General features: G+C 39.4%; 3 protein-coding genes across 4 annotated transcripts; 1 reads left to right on the top strand and 2 right to left on the bottom strand.

Annotated features, from left to right (window-relative positions):
* Positions 1-318: 318 nt before the first annotated feature.
* Positions 319-5,889, bottom strand: GCS2alpha (glucosidase 2 subunit alpha). Its single transcript, XM_065486679.1, has 16 exons — positions 5,733-5,889; positions 5,377-5,475; positions 4,868-5,104; positions 4,644-4,814; positions 4,370-4,588; positions 4,212-4,313; positions 3,897-4,155; positions 3,509-3,836; positions 2,709-2,947; positions 2,398-2,655; positions 1,729-1,978; positions 1,524-1,675; positions 1,355-1,468; positions 816-925; positions 651-754; positions 319-594 (listed from the first exon to the last, which is right to left on the bottom strand). Exons 1-16 carry the CDS (start codon positions 5,744-5,746, stop codon positions 485-487), a joined length of 2,766 nt encoding a protein of 921 aa, XP_065342751.1. The 5' UTR covers positions 5,747-5,889; the 3' UTR covers positions 319-484.
* Positions 5,890-5,975: 86 nt separating this feature from the next.
* On the top strand, positions 5,976-12,192 carry Caper (RNA-binding protein 39-like protein Caper). Of its 2 annotated transcripts, none has more exons than XM_065486799.1 (10): positions 5,976-6,128; positions 7,228-7,282; positions 8,001-8,050; positions 8,915-9,166; positions 9,218-9,347; positions 9,628-9,720; positions 9,983-10,249; positions 10,701-10,908; positions 11,033-11,189; positions 11,765-12,192. In XM_065486799.1, exons 2-10 carry the CDS (start codon positions 7,229-7,231, stop codon positions 12,048-12,050), a joined length of 1,497 nt encoding a protein of 498 aa, XP_065342871.1. In that variant the 5' UTR covers positions 5,976-6,128; position 7,228; the 3' UTR covers positions 12,051-12,192. The 2 variants fall into 2 exon arrangements, with proteins under 2 accessions (XP_065342871.1, XP_065342860.1); XM_065486788.1 differs by having other exon boundaries at positions 5,987-6,154.
* Positions 12,182-14,011, bottom strand: Arp6 (Actin-related protein 6). The gene is made up of 3 exons (XM_065486815.1): positions 13,503-14,011; positions 13,041-13,445; positions 12,182-12,596 (listed from the first exon to the last, which is right to left on the bottom strand). Exons 1-3 carry the CDS (start codon positions 13,913-13,915, stop codon positions 12,224-12,226), a joined length of 1,191 nt encoding a protein of 396 aa, XP_065342887.1. The 5' UTR covers positions 13,916-14,011; the 3' UTR covers positions 12,182-12,223.
* Between the last annotated feature and the right edge of the window lie 89 nt (positions 14,012-14,100).

Raw genomic sequence — 14,100 nt, 5'->3', positions numbered from 1 at the left:
CTCTTCTAACCTCTAGCATATATTACTTGCAACATATTCATCAATTAATTAAGTAAAGCGATTTTTAAGTTTGGTAATTGCACATCAGATTGCATAAGACATTTCAAAAATTGTAATTTCCGTATTCCAAGTCGTTAATTGCCAAATCGATATAAACCCATTTAGGATTTCAAAGTTTTTAAGCAACCTTCATATTGTTGGCTTCAATTTTCTAATTAAATTTGTATCGTTAGGCTGTTAAGCAATTTCAACTAATTTTGATATCAATAATGAAGTAACTTTTCATGATAATGCGTATTAGAAATAATAAACGATCTGTTTCATATACCAACTCCAATTATTTTTTCAATATCATTCTCACAAAAATCCTGATGCCAAATTAAACTTGTTATTGTAACAAAGAATACTTATAGAAAACAAACATTGTTCATTCAATCAGTAAACACAACTTCACTTTTTTAAGTTCCATCCAAAACATGTCTCACTAGTGGAAGAAGAGTTTCCACTCCTCGGCAATGGGTACAGCCGGCTTCCTGATCACCAGCAGGTGCTTGTTGGGGTTAAACGCAAACTCGATTTCTTGCTCACCAACGCCTAAAAACAATATTCAAATAGGTTAAAATGCCTTTTGATGTATGCATATTAATTACTTGGGGACTTCAACACGATCTTTCCAGGCGCTTTGCGCACTCCCATCACAATGATTCGCTCGAGCCACGATTTTGACGCGAAGCTTGCCTCTTTGTCGACCAATCTGCGAAATTATATGATTTAATTAAAAACTGCTGGGGGCTAAATTTTAATGTTTAACTTACTGTGAAACCATGGTGGTCCCATCATAGTGGTACACCAGGCTGACATACTGTCCCTTCTGATATTCGTAAGTCTCTCCGTCATCAAGGTAAAGTGATCCAGAGGCAAGACCCTAAATAGTATTGATAAGAATAAATATTTTCATAAAAATATTTGCAACATGGAATTAATTTGTAGGAAGAAATATTTGGAAATCAAGAAGACTAGTGGTGTGATTTACGTAAATTAATTCTAAAAAATCACTTTGCTTAAAAATTCCAATATAAATTATTTATTAAGTATTCATCCAGTCAAAAACGATAGTAATGGAAGTGAAAAAATGTCTCTAAATTCTTTTAGTCCTTAATATTACCAGAATTTTCTGTTTTTGCAAAGCTCAAGTTGAGGCCAAAGGCAAATTTACTTACTAACAAATTATTATAAATTTGAACACATAAATGCCTGCAAGATATTGATATAAATTAAAAAAAAGCTTGCGGTTTTATCAAAAACCTGAGACAATTAAGAAATAAAACACAAGTATCTTAAAAATAACACATACATCAGCATTGAGAGCAATTTGAAGAGTGTATGGGTCATCCTTGGCGAGGGCAGAAGATCGTCGGATGCGCATTTTCTTTGGAATGATGGTTCCTCCCCTTTGGTAAACAGGGATCTAAAATTGCATCAGAAATCAGCAAAGGATAATCAAGCCAAAATAAAAACTCAACCTTTTCCTTAGGCGTTTGAACAGTTTTCGTTCCGTGCCCTGAGAAGAGTTCCAACTCATCAATGTCGTACCACAAGTCTTTCTCTCCAGGGAAGTAGACAGAGACCTCCGTCAATCCGGACTTGGTGACGGGATGAACAAGCAGTTCCTTGCCTAAACGTTCTTGTGAAACTCTTAAATCCAAAATATAACAGAGAGCAACTGACCGAGCATGAATTCATCCTCAATGGTGAAAGCAGACTTGTCCTTGGGGTAGTTGTACCAGATGGGCCTCATGATCGGCAGGCCGTCCACCTCATGCTGTCTGAACAGGGTGTACCACAAGGGAAGGTACTCATAACGCCTTCGCACCGCCGAGCGGACCAAACTAGTGGTTTCAGGGTCGTAAGCCCAGGGTTCGCGGCGCTTAGTGTCGATGTGCGAGTGAGCACGCATGAAGGGCAAGAAAGCACCAATCTGTGTAAGAATTTAACATATTGATTTAATTACATAAAATAATTTTCAATTTTATTTCTAGTGCACTAAAATTGACTAAACGTCGAAGAAAATAAAGACAACGTTTCTTCTGCAATGCAGATCTCTCCATTCTAAAATAAATATTATTGTTTAGATTTGCTGAGCATAATACATTTTTACGCATTTATTGCCAATTATGAGGTCACAATGTGGCTTAACCATTAAAATTAAATTATTTGTCGTGACCCTGTTTTTATCTATAGCAAAAAACACGTTTGCCTGTCCGATAAATTCACTCATATTAATTTAGTAAAATTTTTCGTCGCGTAAGCACAATATTTCTATATGACAAATTAAGATTCGTCTATTTTAGTAAAAATACTGTATTTTGTATTTATTTCAATGTTAGTTTTGTTTACCTGGTACCAGCGGTAAAACAGTTCAGAGTCCGGATTCTTGAAGAATCCCCCAATGTCTGCACCGCAGAAGGGCATTCCCGCGAGAGAGATGGACAGGCACATGGGGATGGACGCCTGAAGGTGCTCCCACTCTGCCATGTTGTCTCCGGTCCAGACGGCAGCGTAACGCTGCGAGCCGACGAAGACCGAGCGGGTCAGAATGAAAGGCCGCAGTTTTCCTTGCGAGCGCTTCAAAAGTCCGTCGAAAGTGCTCATAATCTAAAAATTTAATTTAAGAAACACATTTTACATTGAGGACAACTGTATATTACGTGTGTTAAGCCGTAGAGATTGTGCACATCTCTGTGCTCCCATCCGCCATAGTGGACGCAGTCCTTGGGCATGGTAACCTCCGGACCGTTGAACACGGACGGTTCGTTCATGTCGTTCCAGATGTGTGTGTCCAGGGTGGTGCCCCAGAAGTTGTCCAGCGAGTATTTTGAGGCGTAGTAGTCTCGCACGACTGGATTGAAGAAGTCCAAGTAGCTTGAAGAGCCAGGCCAGCACCATCCTGAGATGATATTTAAATAATGAGAAATTAGGTAACAACTCGATACAAAGAAATCAATTTAACAAAATATATATGGCTTAATTGAATTTTCAGGGCTAATGAAACAAGTGAAGACAGCTGATAGGGGTCTCCTGAATTAATAGGCAGTTTTTTTTGCTCTTTTTATCCCTGTCCGAGGACCGGGAAGGGGGCGCACTGCACTAGCACGAATGCTGAAACCCGGGTCCCAATAACACCGCGAACGGATAACATGGGCGCACCAGGCCGCACAGATACCCAGTATATATATTTATAGATTTTGATATTTTTTGTTTCTATTTAAAATTTTTTCCTTCTAAGGTGCATGGATGTAAGGGAAAATTCATTTTCGACTATTCTAAATCAAAATCGTAAAAAATCACAGAAAAACAGGGGTTGCAGCACAAAATATCCGGCTGGCTGACACCTTTTTTATTTATAGGAAAAAGTTTCTTGGTTAAAATAAAAAGGTTGGTTGATTTAGAGAAAATCTTTTGAGCCATCTGTCCGCCTTTTTTCAAGCCCTTGAATGGGCAAACAAACCTTCATAATCATTTCCATCCTTGTTCTTCACATATAAGCCATTACTGGTTGCATCTTCATGGACATAGTAGCCGCCTTCTCTTTTGATGTGAGGATCAATGATGACCACCATGTGGTGTCCTTTCAGAGACAGGTTCTTCATCATGTCATCAGCGTGTGGGAACTTGATTTTGTCCCAAGTGAAGTACTTCTTGCCCTCAGTGTACTCGATATCAAGCCAGATGACGTCGTATGGAATGTCATGCTGGTCAAAACCAGCATCAACGCCTTTCACATCGTCCTCGTCGTTGTAATTCCACCTGCATTGGTGATAACCCAGCGAGAAGAGCTGTAACACATCAATAATGCAGGATTTTTTTCTTCATGAATGAGATCTATCTAAGCGTACCGGAGGCAAAGGCGTGACGCCAGAGATTTCAGCGTAGTTCTTGGACACCGTCTCAGGATTGGGTCCCAAGAAGAGGAAAGCGTCAATTATTCCACTCTCAGACACAAATCTAGCCTCCAGTGGAGGAGGTGGAGTGCCACTGCCTGACACAAAATTGACAATGGAAGAGACGACGTTGCTGCCCTTGTGAGCACCGCCTTCAATGTCCACCCAGGTCTCGGCAGCGTTGAGCCAGAGCACACCAGCTGTTGCTTCAACACTAAATCAAAAATTTCATAGGACTCTCACCAAAATGAGCTCGTGAAATTATCATACCCGTGAGCCATGAGGAATGGAATTGATCCATAGAGAGCCATTCCATTGTTTAGTTCATACTCAAAGACATCCAGGTTGTAGAGGCGGTACGGGTCAGTAGTGCTGTAAAATTTTAGATAAATAAAATTAAGAAAAATATTTCCCTGAGAGGTGCATACGTGGTGGCCTTCAAGGCTAGAGAGTCTGCGTGTTCTGGAATGCCGTACGCGTAGTCGGCGTTTGGGAAGGAGAAATCAAGACCGACAGCTGAAGGTCCATGTGGCTTAGCGTCATGGTGGGACTTGTAGTTTTCCTCCCAGGCCCCGATGTCCGCTTCTGCCTCATCCACAGGCGCTGGAGGCTCCACGGCTTCTTCTCCTTCAGGCACTGCAGGTTTCCTGTCAGCGGATGTTTAGTAAATTTGGCCTAAGTTTATCAAAGGATTTAACACACTCGGTTTTCTGTCTGTAGTGTTCAAATTTGAGAAGTCCTTGGGCGTTCAGGCTCATCATCAGGGTTTTGCCATTGTAGAGATCAATTTTGAAAGGAGAAGCGTGCAGAACAGCTTTGTTGTGGCCGTTGGTGACGGTTATGCTCTCCGAGGTCCTTTCAGTTACCACCAATCTAATAAATCAGGGTAAATATGTACTGCATGAATGGATAAATTTATATCTGACTTTCTGGTGGCTGGTTCTCCTTTGAGGGCATAGTCGACTCGGTAACGCTGTTTGATTGGTTGAGCTTCATCGATTTCCAGACGGAAGTCGAAATTCTCCAGTGCAGTGAGCTTGAGGTTGAAGTGAACAACGTTTTTGATATTGATCAGCGAAACCTGAAGGTCAGATTCGCCCTCTTTGAGCGTGTTCAGAAGAAGTTGATATGGTGATTCTCCTTTCTTCATAGCTCGATAACGTCTGCAGGAAAGTCATGATAACTATAATTTATTTGGAGAAATCAATATTCCTAATATTTTGGATCCCTTTTGACTTTGCTCATTTCTATTCTGAATCTCACCACTCTGTTAGCCAAAAGCGGTGCACTTATGTGAATTTCACTTGTTTCTTATCCATTGAGAGAACAAATTCACGCAGCCACAAACGTCATTATTGTGTATCAATTTTTCAGACAATTAATATCACAGTTGATGATGACAGCTTGTGTTTAGTGTAATTAATAAAATGCTCACCTGCAAAAACTGCTTTGATCGCAGGTTTTGAAATTGTTCCTATCTACGCCACCAACAACGCTGAAAATTGCGATCCATATCGCCACAACAGGAATGTAACTGTAAAATAATGAAAAATCATCAATGTTTGACTCGAACCAGAGCATACACAAGTATTATTTAATTTCTATGAAGTATTGATGCTTAACAATCTTAAAATTCATGATAAATATCTGAACAAGTCGGGTTATCATATTTACTCCCAATCTGCAGACAGGTGCATGCAATTTAATTTGTTCTCTACTGCGATGTTCATAAATAGAAAGTTTTCACAACTTCGCCTAGTTAATGTACACCAAACAATTTGAAATGATTACCAAAGTTTTCTCATATTCGTGCTGTTTTGGAAGTCTTTGTGAAGTCAAAACTCAAAAGTGTGCCCGCATAATAGTTCCAGCTGAGTTGTCCTCTAACCAGTGGTCAACAACAAAAGTGAAGAGAGTACGAGTATGTAGTAGGCAAGAAAAGTGCCGGCTCTGGCATGGTGACGTCACGCAAAATCAAAGAGCTTCTTCATTCATGGAGGATTTCAATACTCCCCACTATCCCCGCCATCAGAAGAATCGAATGCTGTGCTGTACGAGTGTACGCCGCCATTGCTGAATTTTGTGCCTCTGCAAGCCAAAACGCGGAAGCCGAAAGATTACGAAAATTCTGGAACAACGGCTCCAGTGTCCGGTTTATAGGGTGAACCACGTTCCTGGAGCACTTTTGTAAGGATTAGCATAACCATTACTAGGTAAATTTGCTCAGTTGCGGGATGATAGTGGGAAATATTTCACTTTCGGACCCAGCCGAGGGTTCAGGAACAGGCTTGCATGTGTACATGGTCGCATCTTCCGGTCAATTTTTATCCCTGTTGTGTTCGTGGAACTATCCAAACAAATATTAAAAACTCAATCGTGAAGCGTTTCAGACCCGTTAATGCTTGAGAACGTGTTCAAAAAAGCGCCATTGACACGTTATGATGTGATGTTTCAAATTCATATTCCCGATTTGGTTGTGGTTCATTAAAGCTAAACCGTATGAAGCAATGCATTTAATCGTTACAGACGCAATTCCTTTGATGGGTCAATTATACTGGCTGTGAGTTGACGGTTGACAAATTTGAACCAAGTCGATCACAATTAAGAGATTTAAAAACATCAATCTTTCATATTTGATAATTAATCTTTCACTCCAGACGTGTTTGTTTACATTTTGCTATTAATTGTGTATAATCAATGTTATTGCTGTTAAAATGTTGCAACAGAATTTCATTGGGGAAATTCTGCGTGAAGTATAATTTCATTTTAGCTCGTTGAAATGTAAAAGGATAGTTAATTGTACTAATTAAAATGTATTAATGTGTATTTTGTTTGGGAACGCCTTTTATTTACAATGTTTTTTTTTTAAATTTATTATAGGTAAGCTGTTGGAATTTCGAAAATACAATAAAAATGATAAATATTTTGTAAACTTGTTTTGCCTTTCTTAGAAAGAACAATGTTATACTTTTAAAAAAAATGTTTGGTAAATAAATTTAAACGTAAACATGTACGATCAAGAAATTCAAAACACTCTCAGGGCTCTCATTAGGAAGGAAGTTTGAGTTTTGAAGTCAAATTGAATAGTAATATTCATCTCCATTATTAATTAATTTCAAAAATCTCACCTGAAACGGAATTTTATTACTTCATTTTGTTTATTTGCGTCCAAAAAGCAAATAATATGTATGATCAGTATTCATCTTCACAAATTTTTTTTGTGGTTAGCACTAAACCAGAGAAATTGTTTAATTTGAAAATTAATTGTTGTACCCTTTTGTTTCAGAATGGCCGAGGAATTTGATATAGAAGCGTTGTTGGAGGCGCCGTACTCAAAGAAAGTAAGTGATGCTAGTGGCGTCCTGCACAGACCTGTGTGTGCACTCATTTTTTACTATGATCGAAACTGTTGAATAGGGTGTAAAGCAGCAAAAGCAAAGCAGATAGCAAAATCGAGGCAGCGGCGCTCGGAAAAGCGGACCTTAGTAAAAGTGCATGAGTTTTCTCTCGGGGAGTTAGTTTGTTCTTTTATTTATTATAATCATTCTGGGTCAAAAGAAAACAATGTAACCAACCAACCTACCTACAAACCAACCAATCAGCTCATTGTGCTATCAGTGTACTTTAATGCTTGCTTTTTTAATTTAGATCCCAAGGATTCTACGAACTGTGACTTTACTCTTTCCCCACGCGAAAAGGTTAGTTGTTGATGATTTTGAGAATGCGCAACTGGAGAGCAAGGTCGGCCGAGTCACACTTGTTCAGAGTTTTGTGTGTTATCACGAGGAAGGACCAAAGTGGCCGAGGATTGCAGCTCACTTGCCTTTCCAATCATTATTCAGTCATGACAACCTTACCCATTGATTTTCCTTCACTCAAATTCACCTGGAGAGTTGCAAACTAATCAGATCTCTTTGGCTGGTAGAAAAGCAAGTTTGCGGGGGGTGGGTGGGCAGGTTCCTTGACTTAAAACTTGAGGAAAATAATTATAGATTAGGGAGACAAAACCAGCTTTCGGCTTTGCCTGATCACAAACATTAATTTTTCTGTTCCTTCAAGGATGCAAGCAGCAAGTCTCGAGAGAACGATGACAACCGCATATCGTCAAGGTGAGTGATCTAGTCATTTTTAGAAGTAAATATTATTTATTTATTTATTTATTTATTTTACATAATATGAATGACAAGAACAGTTTATTTTTTCACATTAAATGTGTAGACGTCGACTACTTGACGAGACAAATCGATCAATGTGGAATATTTTCATTTACGGGAAAGTAACTGAATAATAGGCTTTAATTAAATAATAACAGGCTTTTTTAAAATTCTGAGCTGACTGCCAGCTCATGAAGCTCTATTTTGGTCACTGCGGAAAATTTCTCAACTCGCTAAATTTTCAGATTCTCAATAAATTTGAGCAGTTGCAGGCGAATTTATGGTCGATTAGACGGCTTTTTCGATGTTTAAATTAAATGCTGAATTTTACTTGCAATACTTGCTTGAAGATGGAGAAATTCTAAGTTTGAAGTGACGGAAAAGGGGCGTTCCGCGTTCCGTATTTTTTTGCTATCTCGTTAAAATTGAAAGAAAGGAATGAAAGATAGTGTGCAACTCTTGATCATCTTCATGAATTTAAATAAATTTTTGGCTTGACCAAAAACCATTTAAAATCTTGCAACGATCAGGACCCTTAAAAATTGAAAAAATTCAAATTCTCAAAATTTCAAAACAAGAACCATAGATTGATTTAACTCTTTAAACTTTGTCTCAGAACCCATTTTATTCTAAATTGAGTGAAAGCTATTTTAAAATTTTAAATTTTCCTCAAATCGATTAAAACAAATCTTAAAATATAAAATTTCCTTGTAAGATAATACAGTTTTTGTTTAAGTATTCCAAGACTCATTTTTCATTATGGGTTCCTTTTTATGCGTTTAATAAAAATTTGATTTCACATCAATTTCAATTTTACAGAAAAAGCAAAAAGAGATCTCGTTCAAGAAGCAGAGATCGAGATAGGAATGATCGCGCGCGAAGCAGGGACCGAGACAGGAAGAATCGCGATGAGAAAAGGAGTAAGAGGCGGAGCAGAAGCAAGAGTAGGGATAAGGACAAGGAAAAGGATAAGGACAAGGACAAGCACCGCAGACGCAAGAGTCGCAGCAAGGACCGCCGCAGGTCCCCCTCGCCCCTGTTGCTTGGACCTCGTCGCGAAAGAGAAAAGCAGTAAGTTTGTTATTGATACTGTGAAGTGACTGTCCGTAAATTGTCGCGCAGGACAAACAATAATTTCAGGTTTGATGACTTGACGCCGGAGGAAAGAGATGCTAGGACAGTTTTCTGCATGCAGCTGTCTCAAAGAGTGAGAGCTAGAGATTTGGAAGAATTTTTCTCGTCTGTCGGAAAGGTAATAAAAATGTTTTATTGATTTAAAATAATATTTAAAAGTTAAAAATTATACAATCTCTTTAAATTGTTCTAAAGCTTAAATAATGGATATTTTTGAAGACATTTTAAATTTGAAAATTTTTAATTCTGCTATCTTCCTCAGATCAAGTTTAAAAATTAAATAATCAGCTAAAAAAATGAGGAAAAATTGAAGGTTATCGTAAATAAATCGTAAAATAATTCTTTTATTTCCGTTTCTTTGCTAATGTCCAGAAAAAATAACACATAAAAAATTACAGGTCAGAGATGTGAGGTTGATTATGTGCAACAAAACTAGACGCTTCAAAGGAATTTCCTATGTCGAGTTCAGAGATCCCGAATCTGTAGCACTGGTAAGTGTTTCAATTCCGCATTTGTGCTCTCTCCTCTGTCCAAATTTTATGTCCTCTTGTGAACTGGAAAAACAGAGTTTAAACACGCCCCATTACTCTTTGCAGAGTGCAGTGAATACCTGTGGCACACCAATTACTCATAAATCTAAATTAATTTACGATGCCGTGCACCCTCACTTGAAAGGTGGAAGTTCTCAGTGGCACAATTCATGTCTGCTTGGCTTGTTTGTCCTTGGTGCTAATTTCTATTCCGTTCTTTCAGGCCATGGGTTTGAGCGGACAAAAATTGCTTGGGGTTCCAATTGTGGTGCAGCACACACAGGCCGAGAAGAACAGACAGGGAAATTCGATGATCAGCATGATGAGCAGAGGCGCCTCTGGTCCCTGCAAACTGTACGTCGGATCGTTGCACTTCAACATCACCGAAGACATGCTTAGAGGCATTTTCGAGCCATTTGGCAAAATTGACAGCATCCAATTGCAGATGGACCCTGAAACTGGCCGGTCCAGGGGCTACGGCTTTGTCACAGTAAGTGTCAGGGATGGATATTTCTAAATTAAACCGCTGGACTTTATTATAGGCTGGTTAAAATTATATTCTGCATGTAAATAATTATTTAACTTGCTCTAACAAGGAGAGCCAAGATATATAAAACCTTAAAACAACTCGTTCTTGAGACAATCTCCATGTTAAATCTTTTAAGGATTTCAACCTATGGTGCTCAATAATTCGCATATATTTCGACAGCTATAAAGAACAATGCAGATTTTAAATTCAAATGCAGATATTCGCATTTTGGTTATTTTCTCAGTATTTTGTACTATATTGTCGATTTTATGACGCGAACATTTTTTTTTAATTTCATAATTTGTATTTTATCACTTCCTGGCTACAGAGCTAAAAAATATTAAGTCTGATTAATTTATTTTGATTTTCCCAACAATTACTTGTCCTCACTTTGATTGTTGTTTGATTTCAGTACCGAGATGCGGAGGACGCCAAAAGAGCTTTAGAGCAGCTGAATGGATTCGAGTTGGCTGGCAGACCAATGAAAGTGAACACTGTCACTGAGAAGAATGAATTCTTCCAGATGAATCCTGCTCTCTTGGACACTGACGAGACGGATAGAGCCGGAATCGACCTTGGCGCCACTGGAAGGTTACAACTGATGGCTAAACTGGCTGAAGGTTTGTTAATTTAACCAAACGTCTAGAATTTATTTCACTAGATGCGCCAAACTCAGCACTAGTTTTGTTGTATTGAACTCCCTTAGATTTGTGTATGTTTATAATCTAAATTTCTTGTTTGAAGGCACTGGCATGACGTTGCCTGCCGCAGCAACGTCTGCTCTGAACGCAACAGCACAACAACCCTTAATCACAGCTCAACAAGCTGCCATGGCTCAGGCGACCGCGCCGCCCATCGCCACGCAATGCTTCATGCTCTCAAACATGTTTGATCCAGCACAGTAAGTAGTGAACTTAATCTTATCTCCAGTTATGTATTGTTAGACAATTAATTTTATTGTTACGACAGCATCGCATTATACAGAATCATGCATTTTTAAACCCCGAATCATCTCTGACCGTTTTAAAGTTGTCTTTTGTGTGTCTAACTGACTGATTGCATTTTTACACCAGTAAAAATATTTTTCTTAAGAATGATTTTTTGAAAACGTGACATGTTAGAAGAAATTCTTGGATTTTTCATTAATTGAAATTTTATGCCTCCCATTTCATTGATTCGCACAAATGTGACTCACTTTACAATATATAAAAGGTTTTTAAACGACAAGTAGTGTATACACATTTTCAAGAAATATGAAATCAGGGAATTACTTTCATATTCTTTGAATCAAAGTTATTAACAGACTCAGTTTGCATTCTCAAACTAACTTAACAAATTAAATGATGTTATTTTAAAATACTACTGATATTTAACATCTAAAAAATAATATAACATTTTTTTTCATGTAGAAATAATATTTGGTTAACTTTCAAATCAAAGTTGTCATATTAATATCAATTCTCTTTTGCTTTTCAGAGAATCAGCTCCGTTCTGGGACACTGAGATCCGGGACGACGTGATCGAAGAGTGCAACAAGCATGGTGGCGTTCTGCACGTCTACGTTGACACCGTGTCTCCGCAGGGCAACTGTTACGTCAAGTGCCCGACAATAGCGACCGCCGTGGCCGCAGTTAACTCGCTGCACGGCCGCTGGTTCGCGGGGCGCGTCATCACCGCCGCATACGTGCCGGTTGTCAATTACCACAGCCTGTTCCCTGACGCGATGACGGTGACCACGCCGTTGCAGCCTAACAGGAAGTGAAGCGGATGAGATAATTTTTTCCAGTTTTGATTTGAAAGGTTTGCTTACGGCACATAATTAGTTATACTTTGTCGCTTGCGAAGTGAGAAGCAAGGAGAAGCATTAAACTATGTAAAATAAATTTGTAAAGATCAGTATAAAAGAGTTGTTTAATTGTAATCTACACAGTTAATTTAAATGTCAAACTTTTCGGCACAAATTGTGTGTCCATGTTCCTCGTACTGCTGCTTTGACACAAACTTTTCTTTCAAAGCCTTCGCGTTCGTAGACAGCACTTTGCCTCCTTGCCACGCGTATCCTATGGGGTCACTGGGCATGGTGATTTTAATCTGATATTCACATGGTGCGAGTGCACGAAGGTCCTTCATCAGACGCTGCTCGAAGCCAGGGAACATTGTTGAGCCTCCAGTTAAAACTATGTTTCGGAGGAGGTGTGGCTGGATGTCTTCTTGGCACTCGTTGATGACGTGCATAATCAGCTCTGCCAGGCCCATCTGCGGAAGGCCGATGTCGGACGGATGAAATAGCAGCTCTGGCACAGAAAACCTGGAATATTTAAAAATTAATTTCGCCAAGTCTCAACAACCAGTAAATTAATTGACAGTCAGTTAGAATAACAAAGATTTTTGAAAATTGAAACAAATAATTCACTTTTCCTTTAACTCACAGCTGATTCAGACCGTTATAAACTATAAAAAAATTTCTTGCTTTTAGGGGTTTTTGCAATTTTAGACAAAAATAAAGGTAGTTTACACGGCATTGAATCGCATGATTTGTGCTCATTTGATAATTTCCAACGACAAAACCATCTTTAAAATACCAAGCCCAAAATTGAACCAATGTATTTAAGCAGTAACGCCGGCAAAGAATAAGAAAGTCCAAATATGTAAAAAGCTTTTCGCTGGAAATTTAAAGTAAAAAATCAAAGATTTTGGCGGGTTTCCACTCATCTTTAAGCTTAAGCCTTAAAATTTATTAAAAGAAAAATACCTTTCATTATTGAGTCTCAGCAGCTGTACACTCTCCTCAGGTTCAGACTTGGGGTCTCTCAAGTATCCTCTCCTGATGGAAGTGAAATCAGGCAGGACGTACTCCTTCAGGATATAATTGGCAGGCCCTTTGCGCTGCGCCTCCGCCATGGAAGTCATGAACTCCTGAGCAACAAAGCACGCGTCTTCCTTAACCTGGTTCATCACGTAGGTTTCGTCCATCACGTGCAGCTGTCTGTAGGAGATGATGTCCTTCAAGTGGTTCGTCAGCAGCTTCCCACCAACTTCGATGCGCCGAATCAGGTCGCTCTTCCGCTTGCCCAAGACGTAGGGGACGACGTGGGTGAAGCTGTAGCCGCAGTCTATGACCAAGCAGGCTTTTGAGTCAGGGTGCTCGCTCTGGTACCTGAAAATGGTTGAATTCTTATAATTAAAGATGTCCCTTCATTTGCATTAAATTTACTTGATCTGACTCAGGTCGACGGAATTTATCCTGAGGAGGTGGCAGCAGTCGTACTCCTCGAAGAAAATCTCATTGGCACCTTCCTGAAGGGGTTGAAAGTTGAACAGCGGCTCTGTGAAAACGAGCGGCGTGTCCGGAAAGGAAACGGGACAGCAGTTTTTGGAGAAGGCGTGATCCCAGATGGTCTTCTCGGTGTCCCAGTTGATGAGGTAGCCCTTTTGGAAGGGCAGGATGTAGTATAGGCCCGAGGCGTCGCGGCACTCGTCGATGTCGCTGCCCACGAACAGCCGCCGCCGTTCACTCTTGGCCTTCATGATCGCGTTCGGGATCAATTTTGGCTTGTCTTCGCTCGTTTTTCCCAATTTCAGCGTGTAGGCGCCATTGTCCAGTACGAAAAATGGCTTGCCCGACATGATTTATAAGGAATAATTCACCTTTTCTTGTGATAATTTTGCTTCTTTTCTGCCGGCAATTTTTGTTTCCCAGGGCTTAGGGCTGTTGACTGTTTTGTTTATTTTCATCAGCACGCTGCTAGCTGGTATCTGATTGGTTGAACAAGATTACTTTTCAGCCTTGAGCTCTACTCTGATTGGTCGGA

Source organism: Cloeon dipterum, chromosome 1, assembly GCF_949628265.1.
Source record: "Cloeon dipterum chromosome 1, ieCloDipt1.1, whole genome shotgun sequence".
NCBI classification, from domain to species: domain Eukaryota; kingdom Metazoa; phylum Arthropoda; class Insecta; order Ephemeroptera; family Baetidae; genus Cloeon; species Cloeon dipterum.
Note: the sequence above shows the minus strand (reverse complement) of the source record. Positions and strands in the feature narration are given on the sequence as shown.

Excerpts from the sequence above, each read along its gene's own strand:
- Arp6 (XM_065486815.1), bottom strand. The coding sequence starts at position 13,915 with ATGTCGGGCAAGCCATTTTTCGTACTGGACAATGGCGCCTACACGCTG. Across the intron at positions 13,446-13,502 it reads GTCGACCTGAGTCAGATCAA|GTACCAGAGCGAGCACCCTG; the intron begins GTAAATTTAATG and ends AACCATTTTCAG. Across the intron at positions 12,597-13,040 it reads CTGAGACTCAATAATGAAAG|GTTTTCTGTGCCAGAGCTGC; the intron begins GTATTTTTCTTT and ends TAAATATTCCAG.
- GCS2alpha (XM_065486679.1), bottom strand. Across the intron at positions 4,156-4,211 it reads CCATTCCTCATGGCTCACGG|TGTTGAAGCAACAGCTGGTG; the intron begins GTATGATAATTT and ends TTTTTGATTTAG. Across the intron at positions 2,656-2,708 it reads ATCTCTACGGCTTAACACAC|ATTATGAGCACTTTCGACGG; the intron begins GTAATATACAGT and ends TTAAATTTTTAG.
- Caper (XM_065486799.1), top strand. The coding sequence starts at position 7,229 with ATGGCCGAGGAATTTGATATAGAAGCGTTGTTGGAGGCGCCGTACTCA. Across the intron at positions 7,283-8,000 it reads AGGCGCCGTACTCAAAGAAA|GATGCAAGCAGCAAGTCTCG; the intron begins GTAAGTGATGCT and ends TGTTCCTTCAAG. Across the intron at positions 8,051-8,914 it reads GACAACCGCATATCGTCAAG|AAAAAGCAAAAAGAGATCTC; the intron begins GTGAGTGATCTA and ends TCAATTTTACAG.